Raw genomic sequence first — 21,956 nt, forward strand, 5'->3', positions numbered from 1 at the left:
CACATCCATAATAAATAAATCCTTCTCATTAGGGCAGTTTTCCAACCAAACCTGAAAGTCTCCAGGGTATATCCAAAGCATAAAAAAGGACCAAAAACCGACCCAAAAAAATTACAGGCCCATATCATTAATTTCAACTTTTTCAAAAATTATAGAAAAAATAGTACTAAACAGGTTAATGACCCATCTCAAAAATCAAGCCTTAATTACTGACTGTCAGCATGGATTCCAAAAAGGAAAATCAACTATTTCTGCCATCATAAACCTTGTTGAGTCTATAATCGACAGCATAGATGAAGGACAATTTGTAACAGCCTTATTTTTAGACTACAGCAAGGCTTTCGACTGTTTGGGACATGAGCTGATCTCTAAAAAACTTATAACTTTAGGAGTAAGAGGCTTAGAAAACGAATGGTTTGTCAGCTACCTTAAAGAGAGATCCCAAGTTGTAGACATCCAACATACTACAGCTGGCCTTACTACCATGTTCAGATCAGATCCTAAACCAATAACAAGAGGAGTTCCTCAGGGATCCGTGCTGGGACCCATTCTATTCATTTTGTTGATTAACGACTTCCCAACTCTAATTCACAACTACAGTACCAGCTGCATAATGTATGCAGACGATACAACCCTCCTTTTAAAAAATGACACAGCTCAAGAATTGTACGACAACTCTGTTGCATCTCTTCAAAAAGCCATAGCCTACAGTAAACAAAATGATTTAGCAATAAACCCTGACAAGACAACACAAGTACATTTTAGTAGAAAAAAAAATTCTACCCACTAGTATCCCCAATGTAGCAGTGGCTGATCAGATTAAGTTTCTAGGAATAACTCTAGATAATGGACTCACATGGGCAAATCATGTAAACAACATCTGCAATAAAATCAGCACTGGTGTCTATGTTGTTATACGCATTAAATGGGTTGGCACTCAGGAAGCGGCAAAAATGGCACGCTCTAGTAGAATCTCGTATTAGATATGGTCTTACAATCTGGGGAAGCTCCTCGGGAAATCTGAAGAGAGTACTTGTACTACAAAAGAAGGCAATTAGGACATTGCAAACCTGGAGTCCCAGCAATGCTGTCGTCAAGCCTATCAGACCCTAGGCATACTAACAGTACCTGCGCTCTACATCTATGAAGCCATTTTATATGCAGACACACTAAACCTGCAGACTCACATGGACCTTCACAGCTACCCCACACGCCATGCCTCTAGATTCGTCCTACCCCAACATAGAACAGCCCTCTTCGAGAAAAAACCGTCATACATAGGCCAAAAACTGAAAAACTTCCTTCCAGACCACCTCCGGACCCTGACTGGCAACAGACTGAAGAGCTTGCTTAAAGAATTCCTGTTGAAGAATCCTGTGTACAAGATAGAAGAGTTCCTGGAATTAATGAACACATCTCCTTAATTATACTTATTGTAACTTGACAAATTACTGTTCTTAATGTTCATGTAATAAATAAATAAATAGAAATAAGATAACAGTGGAAAATCAAAATAAATAATAAATACACACCTAATAAACATATAATAGTATTTTTTTCCATTTGTATTTTTGTTGCAGTTAGAGTTACCTGTATTTTTAGTGAATTGGTAATTCTATATAATTGTGTAATTATATGATTTTAGGTGAAAGAGATTCTGGAAATTAAACAAAAAGGAGACAAATTAATTATAGTTGAGCCGGAAATTCCCAAACTTCCAGTTCTAACAGGCAACAGGTATGTTAATCTGTCATTATACAGACTAATCTTTTAAAACAAAGCTTGGGGTTTAGGATAAATTTTGTATACAATAGTCCTTCTGGCCTCTTGAATGGCCGCATATTTGAAACAAAATGCCATACCATTCTGGTCAACGAACAGCCAAGATATTAACAACATCAATTTTTGCACCAAGTTTCAACTTGTTTAGGCTTTTTTTGGAACATTTATCATTTCCAAAGGCTGCGTTATATAGCATAGATATATAGATGTTGTAATTACATTTCTTGTATGTATATACATGTTTTAATTTACTAAAAAAAACCAGCTGTTCTAGTGCAAATGCCAATGGTAAAAAAATTTTGATTTGGACCTAAAAATATACTTTCCACTTGTTAGAGGGCATTAAAACCGATGTAATTATTTTATTTTCAACAATATAGTAATATTAGTTTTGTAATTAAATTTACAACAAATAATTATTCTAGGAATTGTTAAAAACAAGGATATACAATTTTAGAGATATCTAATTTTGAAAACTCTTGAATAATGCTGCCATTTTGAAATGGAAAGTGACATTTATTTTATCGTCCTTTAATTATCATTAACATAAATGCTAAGATTCATGTTAAATTGATTCAAACAGGTTTTGTGGCATGATTTTTGAAAAAAAAAAAAAAACATGAACACTAAACAAAGCGAGATAGAACATAATGTTCATATGAACTTCTATGCTTCCCCTTGTGTCAACTATTATATCCTTAAGTAGTATCAACCTCTCTTGAAACACCCTGTATATCACTACAAATATGTGATTAAAACGGACAAATACAAAATAATTAAATCGTAAAAAGTGCTCTGTGGGGTGGTAACACACTTGTCCAGAGAGTGAGAGATCTGGTCACAACAAAGCGAGCACTTTTTGTGATTCAATCTTTTTTTAAATGATAGATATATGTATATCATTTCAAAAAAGATATATATAATGTTGCGTCTTCTTTAATATTCAAATTCTTATTTTTTATAAATTCTCTTACATGAGGCTTGGAAATGATTTGGTAGAAATAAAATGATGGGTCAGAAACAAGGTTAAAAGCATTTCATGTAAACAATAAATTAATAAGATAGCACGTGCAATTATAGCGTATAGAATAAAGATTTATTTTCTTTGGTGACTCTTTACTTAAATATTAATACCTTTATAATGTTTATTCTTCTAATTCTTATATGGAGTGTTTTTTTAAAATAATGTACAATTTTTTCTTAGGGCTGAGCGAAGGAAAAAGCTGCAAGAGTTGTTGAAAAATGAAGAAGACACGAGTAGGATTAAAACATCAGAAGGTGTAAGTTTTGAAGATATACAGATGCAGGACAACTTGGATGAAAGTGGCAGTGAAGAACCTGAAGCAGAAAGTTTGTTGAATTATTTACTTTTACAAAGTTTTAGTGTAATCTGTTTAAATTTTTACTACAGTTTTTTTTTCAGTTTCCAAAATTAAGAATAAAGATCAAGTAAACATGCTACTATTAAGCATCTACTAATAATTATTGAGATAGGTGGTAAAAATATAATATATTAATAAAGGAATGGTTTACATTTTGAAATTTCTAATCTTCAAAGAAAACAATCTTGTTAAATTTGAATGAGTGTTCTGATTGTGGGTTTTAGAGGAATAAAAGTTTAAAGTTGACGGTCGGTATAAAAACTAAAAGAAACTGTACTTTTTCCATTCTGTTTCCACTTTTAAAAAATGTTATCACACTTAATGAAATTTTAAATTTATATAAACTAACCTAAAATTAGACAAGAAGTAGTTTTTATAGATTTATTGGTTTTGCCATATGTATTATTTAAACTTAGAGGTACAGCATTTCTGTATCAACAATAGTGTCATAACACATTTCTATATATTTAAAAACAAGTTGAACTGAATTTAAAAAAAAATCACTTTTTTTCCTTTCTTTCTATGTTATTGCCAAAATTTAAATAAAAAAAACCTTTCCTATTATAACATTTACTAAATCGCTGTAGATTGAATTTAAATTAAACATTTGTTTTAAAATGAAAAAGTATTAATTTTATAATAAAATAGACGCTACCAGTGGTTTCGCATGCAATTTTTTAAATCATAGCTCTACTTAGTTAAACCCCTTATGATGTAATATGATTGTGTCATATGATATTTTTCAAATGTAAGTAAGCATACATCAGGTACATATTATTTCAGTGTTAATGGTTAGTATAATCAGAGATTGATGGACCAACACGTATATAAGGTTTTTGTGCATGTAGGAGCATTTTGGTTTTAAATTAATTATATTTTGATGTCGCAGCTGAGTTTCCCTGTTGTCCTGATGAAGAAAATATATATGTAGGTTTGGAAACCCACTTCACTAAAATACCATTTATTTCCAGTCCTTGTAATCTACTTCTTCTGTTCAAAACTATGTGTCTCAGAAACCTACATCGCTCAAAAAGGGTTTACTTCCAGCTTTTGCAATCTTCTTTTGGTATAAGATATTTCTAGTGCATAGTTGAGTTTGCATATTGTCCCAGTAAAGACATTATACATATATACTTAGGACTGAGAAGCCTACTGTCCAAAAAACATCTAATTCCAGTATTAGGGAAAAATTCATACAACATGCAACATTAAAAAATAATCGTACATAATAGGTTTTTCATTACAAAAATCCCGTTTTTCAGAATGTAGTTAGGGAAAGAATGGCTTGTTGAGTCATTTCAGTGGTCATTCCTCCTGTTTTTTCTCAAGCCATTTTAAAAATGCCATATAAAAATTTCAAGGAAGCCAACCAGTTTTGAGTACCTTGTGTGAAATCATTCACAGCTTTTTCATTAATGTTCTCTTCATATAAACCTTCCTTGGACTTCAATGAATATTTTAATAGAAGAATTAATTAAAAGCTACCTGAACTGGACGACAACAACTGGTAGAACTACAAACACACAACCAAAAAAAATATTACGACAAATATCCAATCCAGCATGCTGCCGGTAACCCGAGGAGTAGGAGTACCACAGGGCTCCGTTTTGGGACCGGTGCTCTTCATCTTATTCACCAATGATATGCCCCAACATCTACAGGACTACTGCAGTACCATAATGTATGCAGATGACACCACCCTGCTGTTAAGTGATAAAAACACCTGAGAACCTAGCTATCAACTCATACATATCCCTAAATTCAGCCTACCAGTACTGCCATAACAATGATTTGGTTGTCAACCCCACCAAAACCAGCCAAATGGGATTTGGATATCTTAATCAAGAGGTACCACAGATTCCAGGTGTCACTATGGGAAAACAAAGTAAAATTCCTGGGCCTAACCCTTGACAGCATGTTAAACTGGACCACACACATAGACAACCTTTGTAGAGAGCTGAACTCCAGTGTTTTATGCAATCAAACAAATCAAAGCCATAAGTGACCTAACTACAGCAAGAACAGCATATTTTGCACTCTTTGAGACCCATCTAAGGTATGGCCTTGCTGTTTGGGGAGCAGCCTCTGCAACAAACATCCAAAGAATTTTGCTAATACAAAAGAGGGCCATCAGAATCCTGGCTGGACTACAGAGACTGGACACTTGCAGAGGTTGCTTTCAAAGTCACTTGGAATCCTAACTATCATCAACCTATACATACAAGAAACAGTCATGCAATGCTGATGGACAAAACATGACAAGGGGCTCTGATATACACACGCACAACACCCGCAACGCACAACTCTACAGTCTTCCAGCACACCGCCTAGCTCAATATGAGAAAAAAACCAACGTATACGGGAATTAAATTCCTCAATCGACTGCCCAGAAACCTAAGATCAAGAAATGGGATTAAATTGAAGATAGGACTCCACAGCTGGCTGGCCGAACGGCCTTTCTACCACCATAAATGAGTTCCTTCAACATGGATAGGACTGTCCAAAAAACATCTCAATAAGTTTTAAACAAGTTTATGTACAACATCATTGTAAAAACTGACACCATTTCTGTTCTTGATGAACATGAAATAAAGAATATTTTGATTTGATTTGATTTGGTTTCAGCCATTTTTGAGATTAGCGCTTAGCTATACACTTAGTGATTCATTTTTATTTATACGATTTGTTAATGGTCTGTATGGGAAGAAGTTTAGTACCAAATTCATAATAATCTTAGTAAATCCTAATATGATGAATGTGTTAAGCTCTTCTATAAATGTTTTGAGAATCTCTTTTCCTTTTGTACAAATCAATACAATTCACTCCCCCAAAGAGATTACCTTCCCAGATGTAAATGTAAAAATTGTGCAAGGACAAATAGAAACCGGTATATACCTTAAGCCCATCAATCACCTTTCACTTCAATAGCTACCATCCATCCAATACAAAAAATCTATCACATAAAGCCAAGCCTTAAGGGGCAAGTACTTTTTTTCAACCTAACAGGAGCCTCGAAAATTCAAGAATACTATATCCGATGCCTTCATCAGGGGTGGTTAACCAAAATCCATGATTGTCAACCAAAGTCTGGTTATCTGAGACATCTCCAAACCCTCCCACTAAAAACAGGGCGGAGGAACGTGTATTACTCATCACCACATACCAGCATAGCCTATAAATCTCTCAATAACATTCTCGAAGATGGCTGCAAGATATAGCAAGCTTCTCTACACACCAAAGACCTCTCAGTTTTTCCAACTACCATGTTCAGGGAACAAAACAACATAAAAAGAATACTTGTTCATCCCAAAGTTCCAGATCCAACGTAACACAAATCACCTCAGAATGTGGCTCTGATCAATGTGGAAACAAAGTACAAGACATGATATGTGTGAGCTAACTGATCAAACATCATATCTACAGATTAATTTTGTTTTAAAAACACAAATTCACAAATGTTCTTTTTTACCTTCTTCTGTCCATCTCCATAAGCCACTGGCTTGTAACAGAACAAGGTGAGAGTTGCTAAGATCTTGTACAAGATCTCAGCACTTATAACAGTGTTACAGTCAGACAGGGTTTGTACCTGCTATATTTCAACTCAGATCCAAAGACTGGATGCATTAGGCTGTGTGGCCTCTCAAGAGAACGAATCGTGTCACTTAAATATACATAACTGTAACATTTATTTGATTCATATTATTTTATGGATAGTATACCTTAATTTTTATTTAGACTGAATTATAATTCTGAATTTGATGGTGAAATACTTGTTACATTTTAATATTTAGGAAGTGGCTTATTCTACTGCATAAGCACTAATGTATGTATGTGAAACTGACATGTTTCATTTTGTTAAAATGCACAAAATAGTTAAGTCATAAGTGCTAGTGGCTGTAGGGAGATGATTTTGCTTTGTGCAGTAACATTCTAGTGCTGCTTCTTGTACAGTTTTTGTTGTAATTATGAGTAACAAAATTACATACAACTTACAGTTTTTACAAAATATCAGTTCATTAGTGTTGTAAAATGAGATTACAATGTTAATGAGCACATTGTGTAATATTATTTTATAGTAAATGAAATTAGACAAGAACAATTAAATTTGAAACAAATAAATTCAATATTGTTGATTTTCTGAACAAATCATCGTGGCTGACACTACACGAGCCAAACAACAAAATCTAATGAGTATCTAATATGTGGCTATCTTATTCAGGTGAGACAGAAAAACGAGGCATTACCTTTGAAATTGCCAAGAACAAAGGGCTAACTCCAAAACGTAAAAAGGAGAATAGAAATCCCAGAGTCAAGAATAAAAACAAGTTCCGTAAAGCAACTGTTCGAAGGAAAGGTCAAGTAAGTATTCGGTTCATAATATTTTAACTATTTTAAAGAATGGTAACCAAGAACATTGCCATTTTAAATTAGGCTAAGTATAGTGTATTTTTGTTTATGTGTAGCAATTGAAATAACGTAGAATTGGCTTAGATCTTCATATTTTATATATATTTAACATTTTTTAATGGACATATTGAAATATAAATTTACTGTTCCAGTAAGACATAATTATGTGATTTATAGTTATTGGAAGCTTTTATGTAACAGTGTATACTATGACTATCATTGTTTTCCTGCAATATGTAAATGAGCATTAATTTGGCATTTTCAATGAATCTCTGACCATTCAATTAATAATAATAAAGTGTTTGAAATTTTTATTCTATAAAATTTAAATAATTTACTGTACAAATGTGTAATAATGCCATTTTAAAACTTATCCCTATCATAGTCCCTTCCTTCCATTTGCAGTGCTAATAGTTTCTTGATATATTATAGTTATATCAAATGCTGTGTATGTCTTATTTGTAATAACAAATTAATTCTTATTGTGTTTATTTCAGGTGCGAGGAGTATATAAGGAAATCTCACGTTATGGTGGTGAACCTTTTGGTATTAAAGCAAGTGTTAGCAAGAGCATAAAACTAAAATAAATGTTTATATATTATGATTGCAGTTGTTTTATTTGACTTTTTAGGAATATTCTGTTTCAGACTAAAATATTAAAATGTTTAAGATTTATTAACTAAATGTAAATGTCTCATGGACATTAAATTGTAATCTATTCAGTTATGAAACTCAAGTTTAGTTCATGAGATGTTATTTGCATCTATTACTGTAGTCAACTTGGTTGGTGATGATGATGTTTTATACAATTACAACTGGGTGTAATTAAAAAAAATCTTCATTTCCCTCTCAGCATTATATACAATGCAATAAGACACATCAAAAGTTTACTAAGAACAATAGTGAAACCGTACATCGCCGCTCGCACACCCACAGCAAACCAACAGGAAAAGCGCGCGCCCATGGTGGCGAACGGGATGCGGATCAAAACTAACTAGGTAAAATAAAGAACACCGTGGTCAGTATACTCAGGTTCATTCACTAAGACATAACATAGGCCTATCCAGTCAAAATAAATATATATATATATATATACTATAAATAAAAAAAATAAAATAAAAAGTGCCTGCAGTAGTATATACCTCAAACAATCCTTGTCAGGTGCACCTGCATACAAAAATTAGAAACGCCATAATTTGAAACAAGAAATGCCAATTCCACCCGGTATCCTTCGGCTAAGGGCGGGCTCCTAATGAAATCCAAGAAATAACTAAATAATATCTAAAACTAACTTAAAATTAAATAACAAAATATAAACTATATAAATGGCAACAATAACAAATAAATAAAGAATATGAGCAGGGTATCACAGATGTTGACTAGAAGAAATGTCCATCATGGTGGCCCGTCCTTCAGCAGAGCGCAAAAGCGAAGGTTCTCTGCGACCACGCATGATGGAGAGATGACAGGAGAAAAACTCATCTCTTGGACCTCATCAGTGAGGGGCCGTAAACTTAGCCGCACATGTCAGAAGGAAAACAGCTCAGCAAAACTAACAAAACACTTAATTAAACAAAATTTTAAATTGGAGCTACTCCTAACTTGTACACCACGGCTCGGAGTCTTGACGCCACTCTCCCGGAAAGGCCAAACGCCTTCAAATGGTCAGTGGCCTCTGCAGCCAATAAACCACACACACATACACTGTATAAAACACACATGAGCCGGGGAGATATAGGTATTGAACCGGCTCAGACTCCCCCCCCAAAAGGAGGAACTCCCCTCTGTTAATTTCTTCAAAAAGAAGAACCAAACGAAATGCCTCTCCCCCCAATGGTTGAAGAATTATAAACCGGAAAACCCTGAAGTCTGCAGAAGGGAAAACCAAGAAAATCCAGTTGGAGGCAAGAAATCCCTCCAAGAGTTGCGTGGGTACAAAGAAGAAAACAGGAACCTTGATCAGGATGAAGGAGCAGAGGTGATCAGGCCTCTGGACCTAAAACCCTCCCGCACAGACTAAAGAGAAATCACGGATGACTCCGGCAAGGCTTCAGATGGGATATGTGCGCCTTCCTGAAAATCTTCCCGGACTGAGGATCTCCCAGTCGGGCAGTCACCGGAGTCAGAAACTTCAAGATGCGGTGGGGACCAGTCCACCTGTAGCAAAAGTTTAGCAGCTCTTTTATCCACAGCCGAACTGACTGGGTGAGCCTTGCAGTAAACTAGATCCCCCACCTGGAAGGGATTGGCAATACGACCTCGGTTGTACTTCCTCCTTACTAACTCCCTAGCCCGAATGAGATTCCGCCTGGCTGGCCTCCCAAGTGGCTTTCACATTTGGGAGTACCAGGAGGTGGCAGAAGATCGCTAATTTTTCCAAAGGTTCGCCAAAGGGTTGTTTGGCGGAAAGCCAAATAAATAACTCGAAAAGTACCGCCTTGTGACTTTCATGCTGGGCCGTATTAAAGGCAAATTGGATCCAAGGTAGTTGTTGATCCCAGGTGGTCTGATTTTCCGCATGAAAGGCAATGAGAGCAGATCGAAGATTGCGATTAAACCGTTCGGCGTGAGAAGGCTGAGGATAGAAAGGGGAAGTAGTCACATGGCGGATTCCGTGCCCAAAGCACATTCTTTTAAAGATATTGGAGACAAACTGTGAAACCATTATCGGAAACTAAGGTGGCGGGGATTCCAAAGTGTTGAAAAAAATGGTTACGAAGTGCTTGCACCGTGAGCTGCGCGGTAGCACTCCGCAATGGGAACAACCAAACAAACTTGGAGAAGGCATCCACACAAACAAGTAGGAACTTATTTCCGGACTTGCTACGCGGGAGAGGCCCAACATAGTCAATGAAAACCTTCTCCAAAGGTTTTTCCGCCACCTCAGATGACAAAAGACCCAACTTGGTATTTTGAGCGGGTTTGCTTAGCGAGCACAGTTCACAAGAACGTTACTCGAGCTGCAATATCCCGGTCCATACCTTTCCAGATGAACTGATCCCTAATCTTCGCGATGGTCTTATGAATTCCTAGATGTCCGCCCACAGGAGAAGAATGAAAATACTGAAAGACCATCGGTACAAGAAAGCTTGGCAGCACTAACTTAGGGTTTTTCTCCGCTGCTTGTCACGGCAGCATAGAGCACCTCGGTACAGAAAATAAGGAGGGTGGGCACCTCCGTTTTTAAGCTCATTGATGATAGCAGTCAGCTCGGGATCCTTAAGTTGGTGTGGAACAATGTCCGAAAATGCCAGAGGAAAGTCTAGGAGCACGCCACAACATGGCGGCTCTGATAAATTCTGGTGGTCGTTGGGTAAGTGATACATGCGTGACAGAGTGTCCGCTATGATATTTTGGGTGCCTCGCACGTGCTGCACTGTGAACTTAAGGGCAGAAAATTTGGACTACCCAGCGACCAATCTTCCCGAGCTGACGGGGGTGGGCAAAGGAGCCAAGAAAGTGCCTGGTTGTCGGTTTCCAACAAAAATTCTTTATGTTCTAGGTAACGCCTGAACTTGTTAATTCCAAACACGACAGCCAAACATTCCAGCTCATAAACAGAACAACTCTTCTTCTCACAAGGGGTTAACGTGCGTGAAGCATAAGCTATGGGCTGCCGGATACCATCTACTTCTTGCGATAAAACAGCAGCAAACGGCTAAGGAGGAAGCATCAGTTTGCAAGACGAACTTACGACCGAAATCAGGCATAGCCAAGACTGGAGGCTGCATCACTGCCTCTTTCAGCTGCTCAAAAGCAGTCTGTTGCGCTTCACCCCACTCAAACTTGGCACCTTTTTTTTTTCCTAAGAGAGTTCAGAGGGGCCGCCACTTCAGCAATATTGGGAATGAAACGACGATAAAAATTTATCATTCCCACAAAACGGGCAATCCCCTTTGCATCCTTAGGAGGAGGAAACTCCCTGATTGCCTGGGTTCTCTCTCTGGATCAATACAAACACCTCGAGAAGAGACAAGATGACCCAGAAACGATATTTCAGGCTGAGCAAAAACTCACCTTTTCAGGATTGACGGTAAGACCAGACTCTCGCAGCCTAGTTAGAACTTCCTCTAGATGAGTCAAGTGCTCCTCATAACTCTCACTGTACACAAGCAGGTCATCCAGATAGTTGAACACGAACTTAAATTTGACATCATGAAAGATAGAATCCAGGAGTCTGGTGAGTGTTTGGGCCCCCACAGCCAAGCCCATTGGCACTCGGGTGAACTGGTACAAATTCCAAGGCACACAAAAGGCAGTGAGAGGTCGAGACTCGTGTTTTAGAGGAATCTGATGGTATGCCTGATTAAGATCAAAAATGGAGAAATACTTGGCCTTACCAAACCAGTCGAAAGCAGAATGCAAATCGGGGAGAGGCACGGAGTCAATTTCTATCTGAGTATTGAGCTTTCGATAATCCAGGACCAATCTGGACTTCCCATTAGGTTTCGGCACTAGAAACGCTGGACTGGAAAAATTTGAGCAAGACGGCTCGATTACCCCACTCTTAAGTAAATCATCAATCATATTTCTCAGAATTTCCATCTTGGGCGGAGCAAGCTTATATGGATGGGAACGTACAGGACGGGTGTCTGTAAGACGAATCTCGTATTCCAAGAGATCGGTCGTGCCCAGTTTGTCAGTTAGGACTTCAGGAAAACTGGAACAAATCTGCCTTATGTCCTCAGCCTCTTTCGGCGTAAGATGTCCCAGTTGGTCAGGAGGAGTCAAGCTCTTATCTTCCATCTCTAAGGCAGCAGTCCCACGAGACTCGACATCTGAAAAGGGAACGAGCACCCGCCTGGCGAAAACAAAGAAAACATGACTGGAGGCCAAATCCAAAATCATGCCAGTTTTTCCGATAAAATCTGCTCTCAAGATGAAAGGAAAAGTCAGGTCCTTAGCCACCAAAAAGCTCCAATCCCAAGAGAAATAATTAATTTTGATGTGAATCTGGGCACTACTACAGATAATAGGTAAAGGTGTGCGTGAAGCAGTCCAGCAGATAAGTGAACTAGGCTCAACCTGCCGTATTAGCCCAGAGGATTTTAGATCTTCAAAAAACGACAAAGAAATCAGGCTGCGTGCTGACCCAGAATCAACCAGGGCCTTCTGCACCACATTCCCCACAAGCACATCCAGTTGTGGGCAGGTTGAGCGGGCAGCCCTTACTCCCTTGCGCAGCCAGAGCAGCAACCTCCCCTCTCGGCCAACGATGATAACTGTCCCCAAGTCTATTTCTTTCTGTTTTCTTTCTGTTCTGTATTAAACCAGCTACCCTTTTACCATCAAAATTAGGTTCATATTTGCCCTCAAAATTACCTTTAACGGCACGAGTCGGGCTTACTCGTCCGCAAGCTTACTAGTTTTTTTTATTAAGTGGACAAAACGGTCTAATATGTCCCACTTGCTTGCAGCCATAACAGGTAGGAGGCCTGCCTTACGGGAAGGAGCAGCCGCTGGCTCAGACTGCACCGGAGCATGGACCGGCCCCGGAGGCAAGTGAGGAAGATGCCTCGACATGGTCTCCCTTTGATCATCCGCATCCTGAAACCCCTCTAGAGATGATGGAGAGGCGGTCCAAATCCGCAAAAGATGCGGGACGGCTACAAAAAATCAAACGGGAGCGTTCTTCAGGTTTAATGCCCTCCAAAATAAGGCTCACCAACTCCGTTTCGCTCAAGCTCAAGCGCAACACCCGGGCTACATCCCGTATCTCCCCGACAAAATGGCTCAACGTCTCGTCTGGTGCCTGAGGACGGTAAACGCGTTCCACCCGTAAGCGCTCCCTAACCCGAGCAGGTACAAAGAACTCCAAGATCTCGGCGTGGAACTGGTCAAAGGTGGCACCTCTCTTAAGGCAGTCTAGAAGGCGATCAAAAAGCGGCCTTAAGGAAAACTGCGCTAAAATCTGCATAAGCATCTGTCATACCAGGAAATTCTCTTAGCTTAAAAACTTCCAGAAGGAAATGGATAAGTAAATTAGTGTCAAGCCCATCAACTCTGGGGAAGTGTTGTTAAAACACTCCCCAAAGGATGGGGCAGTTTGCCAAAGCTAGAAAAGGAAGGCACAACTATAGATGATGCCTCACCAGCCGCTTCAGGAGGGCCACTACCCATCGGAGACATAGTAACTCTGGGAGGCTCGAAAGAAAGAGCCGGTGGATGGTTAGCAAAAGTAATGGTAGTGGGAACCTCCGTTGGAGTGACAGCGGTAAATAGTACCACCCCTTCTCTTTCACCGAGCGCACCTCACTCAAAACCATCTAAGGCTTGTTTTAATTTGTTACTGGCCGAAAAAGCCCAACTTTTAATATCAGAGTCTAAACTAGGAGCTGACATAAGTAAAACTATTCTGTCACGCCAATGTAAAAAAGCTGAGATGCCAATCTAGCCTTTTGCTGACCCGGACATGGGAAGTGACTCAAAATTAATATCGTCTTCTAATTCCTCCATTCGGGTTTTACAAAACTCAAATTCTGTATTAATTTGGAACTCTGCATTCCAGCTGCGGTCCAACGCTATACAAGCCCGTAATTGAGCTCTTAATGCCCTCACATCTCCCTCGGGCTTCTGTCCTCTCGCCAGGACCTCAAAAACCAACTCGGGCTTGCGTAGATGTTCAGGCACCAGGGAAAACGCCATGCCAAACAATTAAGACAAAATAAACACAACAATAAAACAACAAAGCGTACGCAACAATTACTTAGTAACCTAAGTGGACTCAAACTCACAAAGGGCTTACACTGACGAGGTCCAAGTGAAGAACTTAATACCTGCTACCTAATAGAAGGATACCCTGCAAATATACACTAACCACAACCTACAAACACAGAAGCAATAAATATAACAAAACAACACATTGATAGGGGAGAAGTAGAGTACAGTTAGATAAATTTAGCGGTTAAGCAATTTAGAGTCCCTTGCTCCCTGCAAAGGGTAAGTCTGCAGGAAGCAAGACACTAAAACCAATTCCACACCCGGTATCCTGTGCTAGGGCGAGCTCCTAATGAAAAAAAAGTTGTGTACTCTAACCTCCCCCTACCTAACACTAACCTACACCAACAAACAAAACCAGAACTGAGAGACAGCTGAGAGAGCAGCTAACCACGCTCTGCTACAATTAAAACCGTACATCGCCGCTCGCACACCCACAGCAAACCAACAGGAAAGCGCGCGCCCATGGTGGCGAACGGGATGCCGGATCAAAACTAACTAGGTAAAATAAAGAACACCGTGGTCAGTATACTCAGGTTCATTCACTAAGACATAACATAGGCCTATCCAGTCAAAATAAATATATATATATATATATAACTATAAATAAAAAAAATAAAATAAAAAGTGCCTGCAGTAGTATATACCTCAAACAAATCCTTGTCAGGTGCACCTGCATACAAAAATTAGAAACGCCATAATTTGAAACAAGAAATGCCAATTCCACCCGGTATCCTTCGGCTAAGGGCGGGCTCCTAATGAAAATCCAAGAAATAACTAAATAATATCTAAAACTAACTTAAAATTAAAATAACAAAATATAAACTATATAAATGGCAACAATAACAAAATAAATAAAGAATATGAGCAGGGTATCACAGATTTTGACTAGAAGAAATGTCCATCATGGTGGCCGTCCTTCAGCAGAGCGCAAAAAGCGAAGGTTCTCTGCGACCACGCATGATGGAGAGATGACAGGAGAAAAAAACTCATCTCTTGGACCTCATCAGTGAGGGGCCGTAAACTTAGCCGCACATGTCAGAAGGAAAACAGCTCAGCAAAACTAACAAAACACTTAATTAAACAAAATTTTAAACTGGAGCTACTCCTAACTTGTACACCACGGCTCGGAGTCCTTGACGCCACTCTCCCGGAAAGGCCAAACGCCTTCAAATGGTCAGTGGCCTCTGCAGCCAATAAACCACACACACATACACTATATAAAACACACATGAGCCGGGGAGATATAGGTAATTGAACCGGCTCAATAGTTATGTATCAATATAATTTGCATCCAAGTTTGTTACTATATTATAGATTAAATTGTATATAAATTGATATATATTTTTATGCAATATACAGTAGGCCAAATTATGAATTATTTGTAGTCCAAATATTCAACTGCGGTATAAAATACTTGATCCACTCTGTTACAAAAGATTTTAAAGTGTTAAATAGTAGATTTGCGATAGCTACAGGTAGTTTATTATATAATCTAAACCTGTTAAACGTATGGTATGGCTATATCGAATTTTGGAAAGTCATACATATGGAGTGACTAGGTTATTCCTATCAGAGTTAAATGATCTTAACAAGAATTTTGGTAAGCAAAAGAATCTGTATTCTGTTTATCATGAGACAAGTATATAATATACATAAAAACAGGGCTGTGACAATTTTCAGTTTCTAGAAACTTGCTTTACATTATTGTATTAAAATTAGACTGTCCAAGACTTTAATGAACTTTTTTTGCCAGATAAAAGCTTTTTAGGCATTGGAATAATTGCTCCAAAGATGTATTACATAGCTAATTATTAAATGGGAAAGGCCATAATACACAATTATCAGGGGGAGCGGGAGGAGGGTGAGCATGTGCAAGTGCATAATGTTATTTTAGCTATTTAACTCATTCTAGATTATACCATTAGACATTCAAAATTATTAACAATATAATCTACAATGGCTTCAATAGCTAAACCAGTATTGTGCTTAGGATGAAACCCGTATGGCTGTACAGTGATTAACATTAAAGTAGCCATATAGCTGCGGAATTAAGTATAATTCTATAATTTTTCAGAAAATGGGCACAAAAGCTAATGGGTCAGTAGTATTTGGGTATATTAAGGTCCTTCTTTTTTTAAAGATTGTTGTGATAATAGTACATTTTTAGCATTCAGGAAAAACTCCATGGATGAATACCAGATTAATCAGTAAATTCATAGGATTTGCACCAATATTTTTGTCACATAGAGAGAGACCATAGTTTATCTTTACTTTTTAAGTTGCTGAGGTAAAAAAACAACTTTAGATACTATTTCAAGGCTGTCAGGCTGAATCCAGGCTCTGGTATAATCAAATCAACATTTGCAAGAACATTGGAATGGTTTTGATCACTATGTTTACACTGATATGAACAGTCTTTGACACATTAACAAAATAATCATTAAGAGAATCTAGAGTAATTGGTATAATACATAGGTTTTGGTTTTAACATAACTGATTCACTTACTATTTTTTATGACATTTTACATTTATTTTTAGCATTTTAAAAGTCAGCAACATTAAAACTTAGGCACATAATACTTTTATATCTTTATTAGCAAGCCAATGTTCATTAAGACTGACAATATCAACCAGTTTATCATTCAGAATTGCCTCCACATCTGGTCTGATTTATTTCTCAAGGACCTGATGTTCAGAAAACAAATGTTTTTAAGTGATTCAAGCCCATTTTCTGTAGACTATTTCTCAATACTTATGTTCCACATACCTCTTGATTGCTTGACACTAAACAATTTCTTTGCCCTTGCTTGTCAACAGTGATTGCTTTTGAAGTTCTATAATATAACATTCAGACCAGAGATTTGGGTTAATAAGCTCTTCTAAAAGTTCAAAAAGCTACTCCACTTAAAAGAGCACAAGAGTTATATCTAGAAGCAAATCTGTCACATTAAAATAGAACAGTTTTATTTAGACTTTTCAAATAGGTTGTAATAGAATCAGTAGTGTCCAAACCTGATAAAAAAGCCACATCATACGTTTGCCAGGCTTAATAGGATTACCATCACTTGCGTTTAGAGTTTCATGCACAACCTTGAAAGTTGGGATCAGCCTAGTAGTAGATCTATCTTAATTTTCAGGTAGACCCACTAGGAAAACACCATCTTCTTCTCTTTTTATTGAATTCTTTTAGAATGGGTTTTAAACTTATTGTTAAGACCATTCCTTTCCTGTGGTTACTACATTTCAGAAATTTTTAATTCTTTGTACACTTTATTACTGTTGGAGAGAAAGATTTAACCTCTTGTTTTATGCAACCAAAAACCTCCCTCTCAATCTCACCTTTATGATGGGTTCTTGCATCATCCAAAGAATGTGGAGAATTTAAGTCACCATCAATCAAGACCTTTGAGGTTGTATTTTGGCTGTCAGTGTAGTCGGACTTGATGCTAGACTTATATCCAGAAAAGAACAAAAGTGTCAAATTTTGCATTCAAAGCCATATTATAATTTATTTCACACTTGCAAACAGTTTATTTACAGTAATGTTTTAAGTGATAAATTCGTCAATATCACTTAACTCGTCAGCAATCCTCCTTAATCTGACATCACATGCTTCAAATTCAAATTCATAATCAAAACTTTTATTTTTCTTTAGACATTTACAGAATATAATACATACAGTAATGAAACAATTTCATTATTATTGTACATAATATGTCCACATAGCAACAGTAATTATAAAATACAGACATACAAAACAAGGACATACCCTATTTATCGTGGGACAGTCACATGTATTTTAAAAGGTACAAATATATAAAAATAGAACAAACAAAGCAATATTTACAAATAACAGTAATGCAATAAAAATATTAAAATCTTAAGGAACTAATGTTACAGGCCAAATAGTCATTAATAGAATAGAAAGCCTGTGCTTTCAAACCATGCTTCTAGTCTAAGTTTTAATTCTTAGGAGAGGGATAGTCCATACTTCTTGTGGCAGTTTTATTGAAAAATTTTGTTCTTGAATACAAGATACTTCTTTTTGTTTCCTCCCAACTGATAAGAGGGTAAGTCAAGCAAATATTTTTTCTAGTTTCATACAAATGAATTTCTTGAACCCTTCTAACTGGGAAGAGTCATAATATTTAGGTCTTAAAAAAATTTTAAACATGATTCACGATTATTTTTTATAACTCTTAATGCCTTTTTCTGGCAGATAAAATCCCTTTCTAAGCTTGTGATATTTCCCCAAAGAATTATTCTACAACTCAAATGAGAATGAAAATATGCATAATACGATCTAAGCAAACATTTCCTGACTAACACATTCTCTTAATCTACATAATAAGACAACACAAGATAATATTGTACACTGCACTGATAATGATAATCCCCAGCTTAGCTTACTGGTCTAAAACCAATACCCAATAGCTTAGCAGACTCATTTTCTATTTGTTTTAGGGAAAATATAATGTGTTCCGTTTTTGTATGGTTTACTGTCAATCTATTTGCTTGAAACCGCTCCATGACCACTTTTTCAGAACTTTCTTTCTCATGTGAGAGAGTGGACTCTCCAATGGGGTTTAAAATGAATAAGTGGATAGGTTTTACATGAATGAATAACATTTTTTAAATTTACACAGGAAGATACAAATATTCTAAGCTTTTTAGATGAATAATAACTAATTTTTATTAGTTTTTTACATGTACTTAAACACTTTTAAGCTAGTGTAGATTCAGTTCTTTGTTGAAGTTATTTCAATGCTAAATTCAACAAAAGAGATTAGTGTCAGGTTATAGAAAACTTGGCAGCCTGTTATAAAGAAGTCATATTGATTAGAAAAAAAATATTGATCCCTGATTGGTTACATTGATCAGACATCTCTCAATTCGAAGAGTGAAAATAAGTACATAAAAGTTTTATAAATATTCACTTTTTGATATTGAGGTTTATACCACATAACAGCTGTGGTGAGTAGGGTTTATTTAATACAAAACGCTGAATTTCGCTCCATTTCACCTGCTGCTTCATGCGGCCTTTTCCGCCAATTGTGCACTTGATGACACAATGAGAATACCTCTTGGATTTCTGCTGAGTAAACCAGACGGAGCGCTTTTGTGGCCCAAGTGTCTCATGTCGAAACAGTGCAACACAAAAACAATTAAAACTTCATTGTGTGCCGAGAGTATGTTTTTATTACTGAAATAGTGGCAAGTATTGCCAAGGTAATTACTGTTTTGGTCTTGTTGGATTCCTTCAGAGAGACATGGACTTCAGATTCCAGGAGTCAAGTTTGCCAGTGTCAGATATTAGGCACTGTTGATATGAGATCTTGCACCTCGGACCTTGAATTTCACGTAGAGGGTGAAATAAAGCTAAACTCAAAACTCGTATTTTTCTGTCGTATTTAAAACCAAGAAGGTCGCCAGCTCTCAGAAGCAGATTTGAGGACAACCTTCTCTCACAGCTTGTCCAGAAACACACAATATCGATGTGGTTATAATCAGCGAGCGGTACCGTAACATACGCGGGCCATGTTGGTGCAGAGATACCACTGGAACAGCTGCAATTTGAGTGCCATAGACGAATGTGTTCATTAAGACTCGAGGTAAACTGTGTAGCAACAAGGTCGTCCTCGTCAGCTGCCATTTGACAGCCAACGAAAACGTGGCAGATTTCAGGGGACAATCTGGGAGAAACGTACTTCGCTCCCACGGTCGATAGTTGATTGGTATTGGCAACTTTAATGCACAGGCAGTAGAATGGCGAATAAGGAATTGAAGTGATGGACACTAGGAAGTGCTACATTCTGGTCGAATGGGGGAAATACTCTCACGACGCCTTACCAGTCCAGATATAACTTTTGCGAAGACTTGTATCGCAGTCTCGGACTGCAGGTTAACGGAGGGCTTTGCTGAATCTGATCACTGGAATACCACCTTCAGTCTCGTATAGATGGTACATGAGGTCTCGATCTGCTTAACTCCTACGATCTCAAGGCTGGAACGTTACCAAGCTTAGCGAAGACACTCCTAACGGAGATTGTCACTAAGGGAAAGGACTCTGGTCTGAAAGTAAGGAAGGACGACAGTGACCATATAAAGACGACAATAGAACTTATGCTCTACCGCCTCGATTACGAAAAATATAGATACGGTTAGAGCTCAACTGGTGGATAGAGGGCAAAGCACTGTTACGAAAAAAAATATGGTCGACCTGAAGCGCAGGATTAACCCGTGGTCGGCGGATAAAGTGAATATCGTCGGAGCCACCGCGGAAAAAGTTCCGTACTATGAGATAGGTTTTTTAAAAAAGCCGCTTTTCGGAGCAAATTCGATAAAGTCGAATTAGTTAAGAGAGGACATGAATAAAGACAATTAGGAACCGCTTTGCCAGTTCGCAAACGTGCAGACTCCACGTCCAGTCAGTCATGAGTTCCTCCTCATATGAACAATACAGTTAAATGTTCCCGAATCCACCCCTGTTAGAGAATAAGAAGACGTTTTGAATCGGTCTAAAAAACAGATACCCCTTTTCAACAAGACGGAGTTGTCCCACTTTGGTTGGACAGATGTGATGTGTGTAGGGGCGCTTCACGTCGATAGTGTCTCAGATGGTGGGCTAGGATTCGCAGTTCGCAGTTGCTGCTGAAAATGGACAACCACTACTTAAATGTAGGCACATTTGGCTCTCAATGGAATATGTAAAACCTGACCCTTTTAAGTAAAGGCACGGAAGGTCCCCAAATTCAGTATGCTTAAGAGACTTCTCTATATGCTAGATCCTGCAGGGAAGCTTTTCGTCCGGCTGCGTTGAAGTCAATGCTTATTGAAACGAACAAGACGAACGATAACCTTTCCGACCGTTAGAACAGCTTAGCATCAGGCGGGCCCTCCATAATCGGGGAGGTGACTTGGGTTTTTTAGATGCGTTCCGTGAGACACAGCGTTTAAAATACCACAAGCGTCGGTGTCACATATTTGCTACGCTAGACGAGCGAAACGCATTTACCTCGGCCAGATGGGCTTGATATGTAGGCTGTCCAGCAGGATGACTTCCGCGTTTCCTGCCTACTTTTACTTACTGAACATGCTCAGCAGCAGCTATCTCAATCTCAGGCATAGTTGGCTAACCTACGTGACTACTGATAGTTCGCACCAGAGGGAGATCTAAAAAAAGAAACTGCGTTGGACTTGGATCCTAGGACCCGGAGCTATGAACTATCGCCTACGACGGTGACATCCATCCGAGTGGAAATTGTAGGAGGGATCTTTCTACGAAACCGCCAACAATGCGTCAAGCATGTATATTTTGTTAGTTTTTGTCTTGTAAACTTGCAGTAGCAAGTTTCGATATTTTTACAACTCATCGTATCCCTATTGTTATTCTAACTGTTCAAAAGTATATTTGAAATACGAATTTACACAACTCTTCACAAATTTTCAGCAACATTAAAATCTAAAAATCTTATACTGATCAACACATAGGTTGCATATTTTGCCCTTCAGATTACTTACACATAAGGGAAATCTGACAAAAAGAACTTGATGACAACCTTTATCAATAAGATTTAAAAATAACAATGGTTTGGCTTTTCCGTTTAAAAGAAGACGATGATAATATTTTTTGAAACCCTCAATAACAAAGAAATCCTATCTCGA

The 21,956-nt window shown here is 37.8% G+C and overlaps 1 protein-coding gene across 1 annotated transcript; it reads left to right on the forward strand.

Moving 5' to 3' along the window:
- The first annotated feature begins 1,589 nt into the window (after positions 1-1,589).
- LOC124374314 (something about silencing protein 10-like) lies at positions 1,590-8,175 on the forward strand. Its single transcript, XM_046832549.1, has 4 exons — positions 1,590-1,737; positions 2,987-3,132; positions 7,384-7,523; positions 8,069-8,175. Exons 2-4 carry the CDS (start codon positions 3,084-3,086, stop codon positions 8,156-8,158), a joined length of 279 nt encoding a protein of 92 aa, XP_046688505.1. The 5' UTR covers positions 1,590-1,737; positions 2,987-3,083; the 3' UTR covers positions 8,159-8,175.
- Positions 8,176-21,956: the final 13,781 nt, after the last annotated feature.

Source organism: Homalodisca vitripennis, unplaced genomic scaffold (assembly GCF_021130785.1).
Source record: "Homalodisca vitripennis isolate AUS2020 unplaced genomic scaffold, UT_GWSS_2.1 ScUCBcl_7874;HRSCAF=15733, whole genome shotgun sequence".
NCBI lineage: Eukaryota > Metazoa > Arthropoda > Insecta > Hemiptera > Cicadellidae > Homalodisca > Homalodisca vitripennis.

Bases quoted from the DNA above. Each gene is read 5' to 3' on its own strand.
- LOC124374314 (XM_046832549.1), top strand. From the start codon at position 3,084: ATGCAGGACAACTTGGATGAAAGTGGCAGTGAAGAACCTGAAGCAGAA. The intron at 3,133-7,383 runs GTTTGTTGAATT...TATCTTATTCAG, and splicing joins TGAAGAACCTGAAGCAGAAA to GTGAGACAGAAAAACGAGGC. The intron at 7,524-8,068 runs GTAAGTATTCGG...TGTTTATTTCAG, and splicing joins CTGTTCGAAGGAAAGGTCAA to GTGCGAGGAGTATATAAGGA.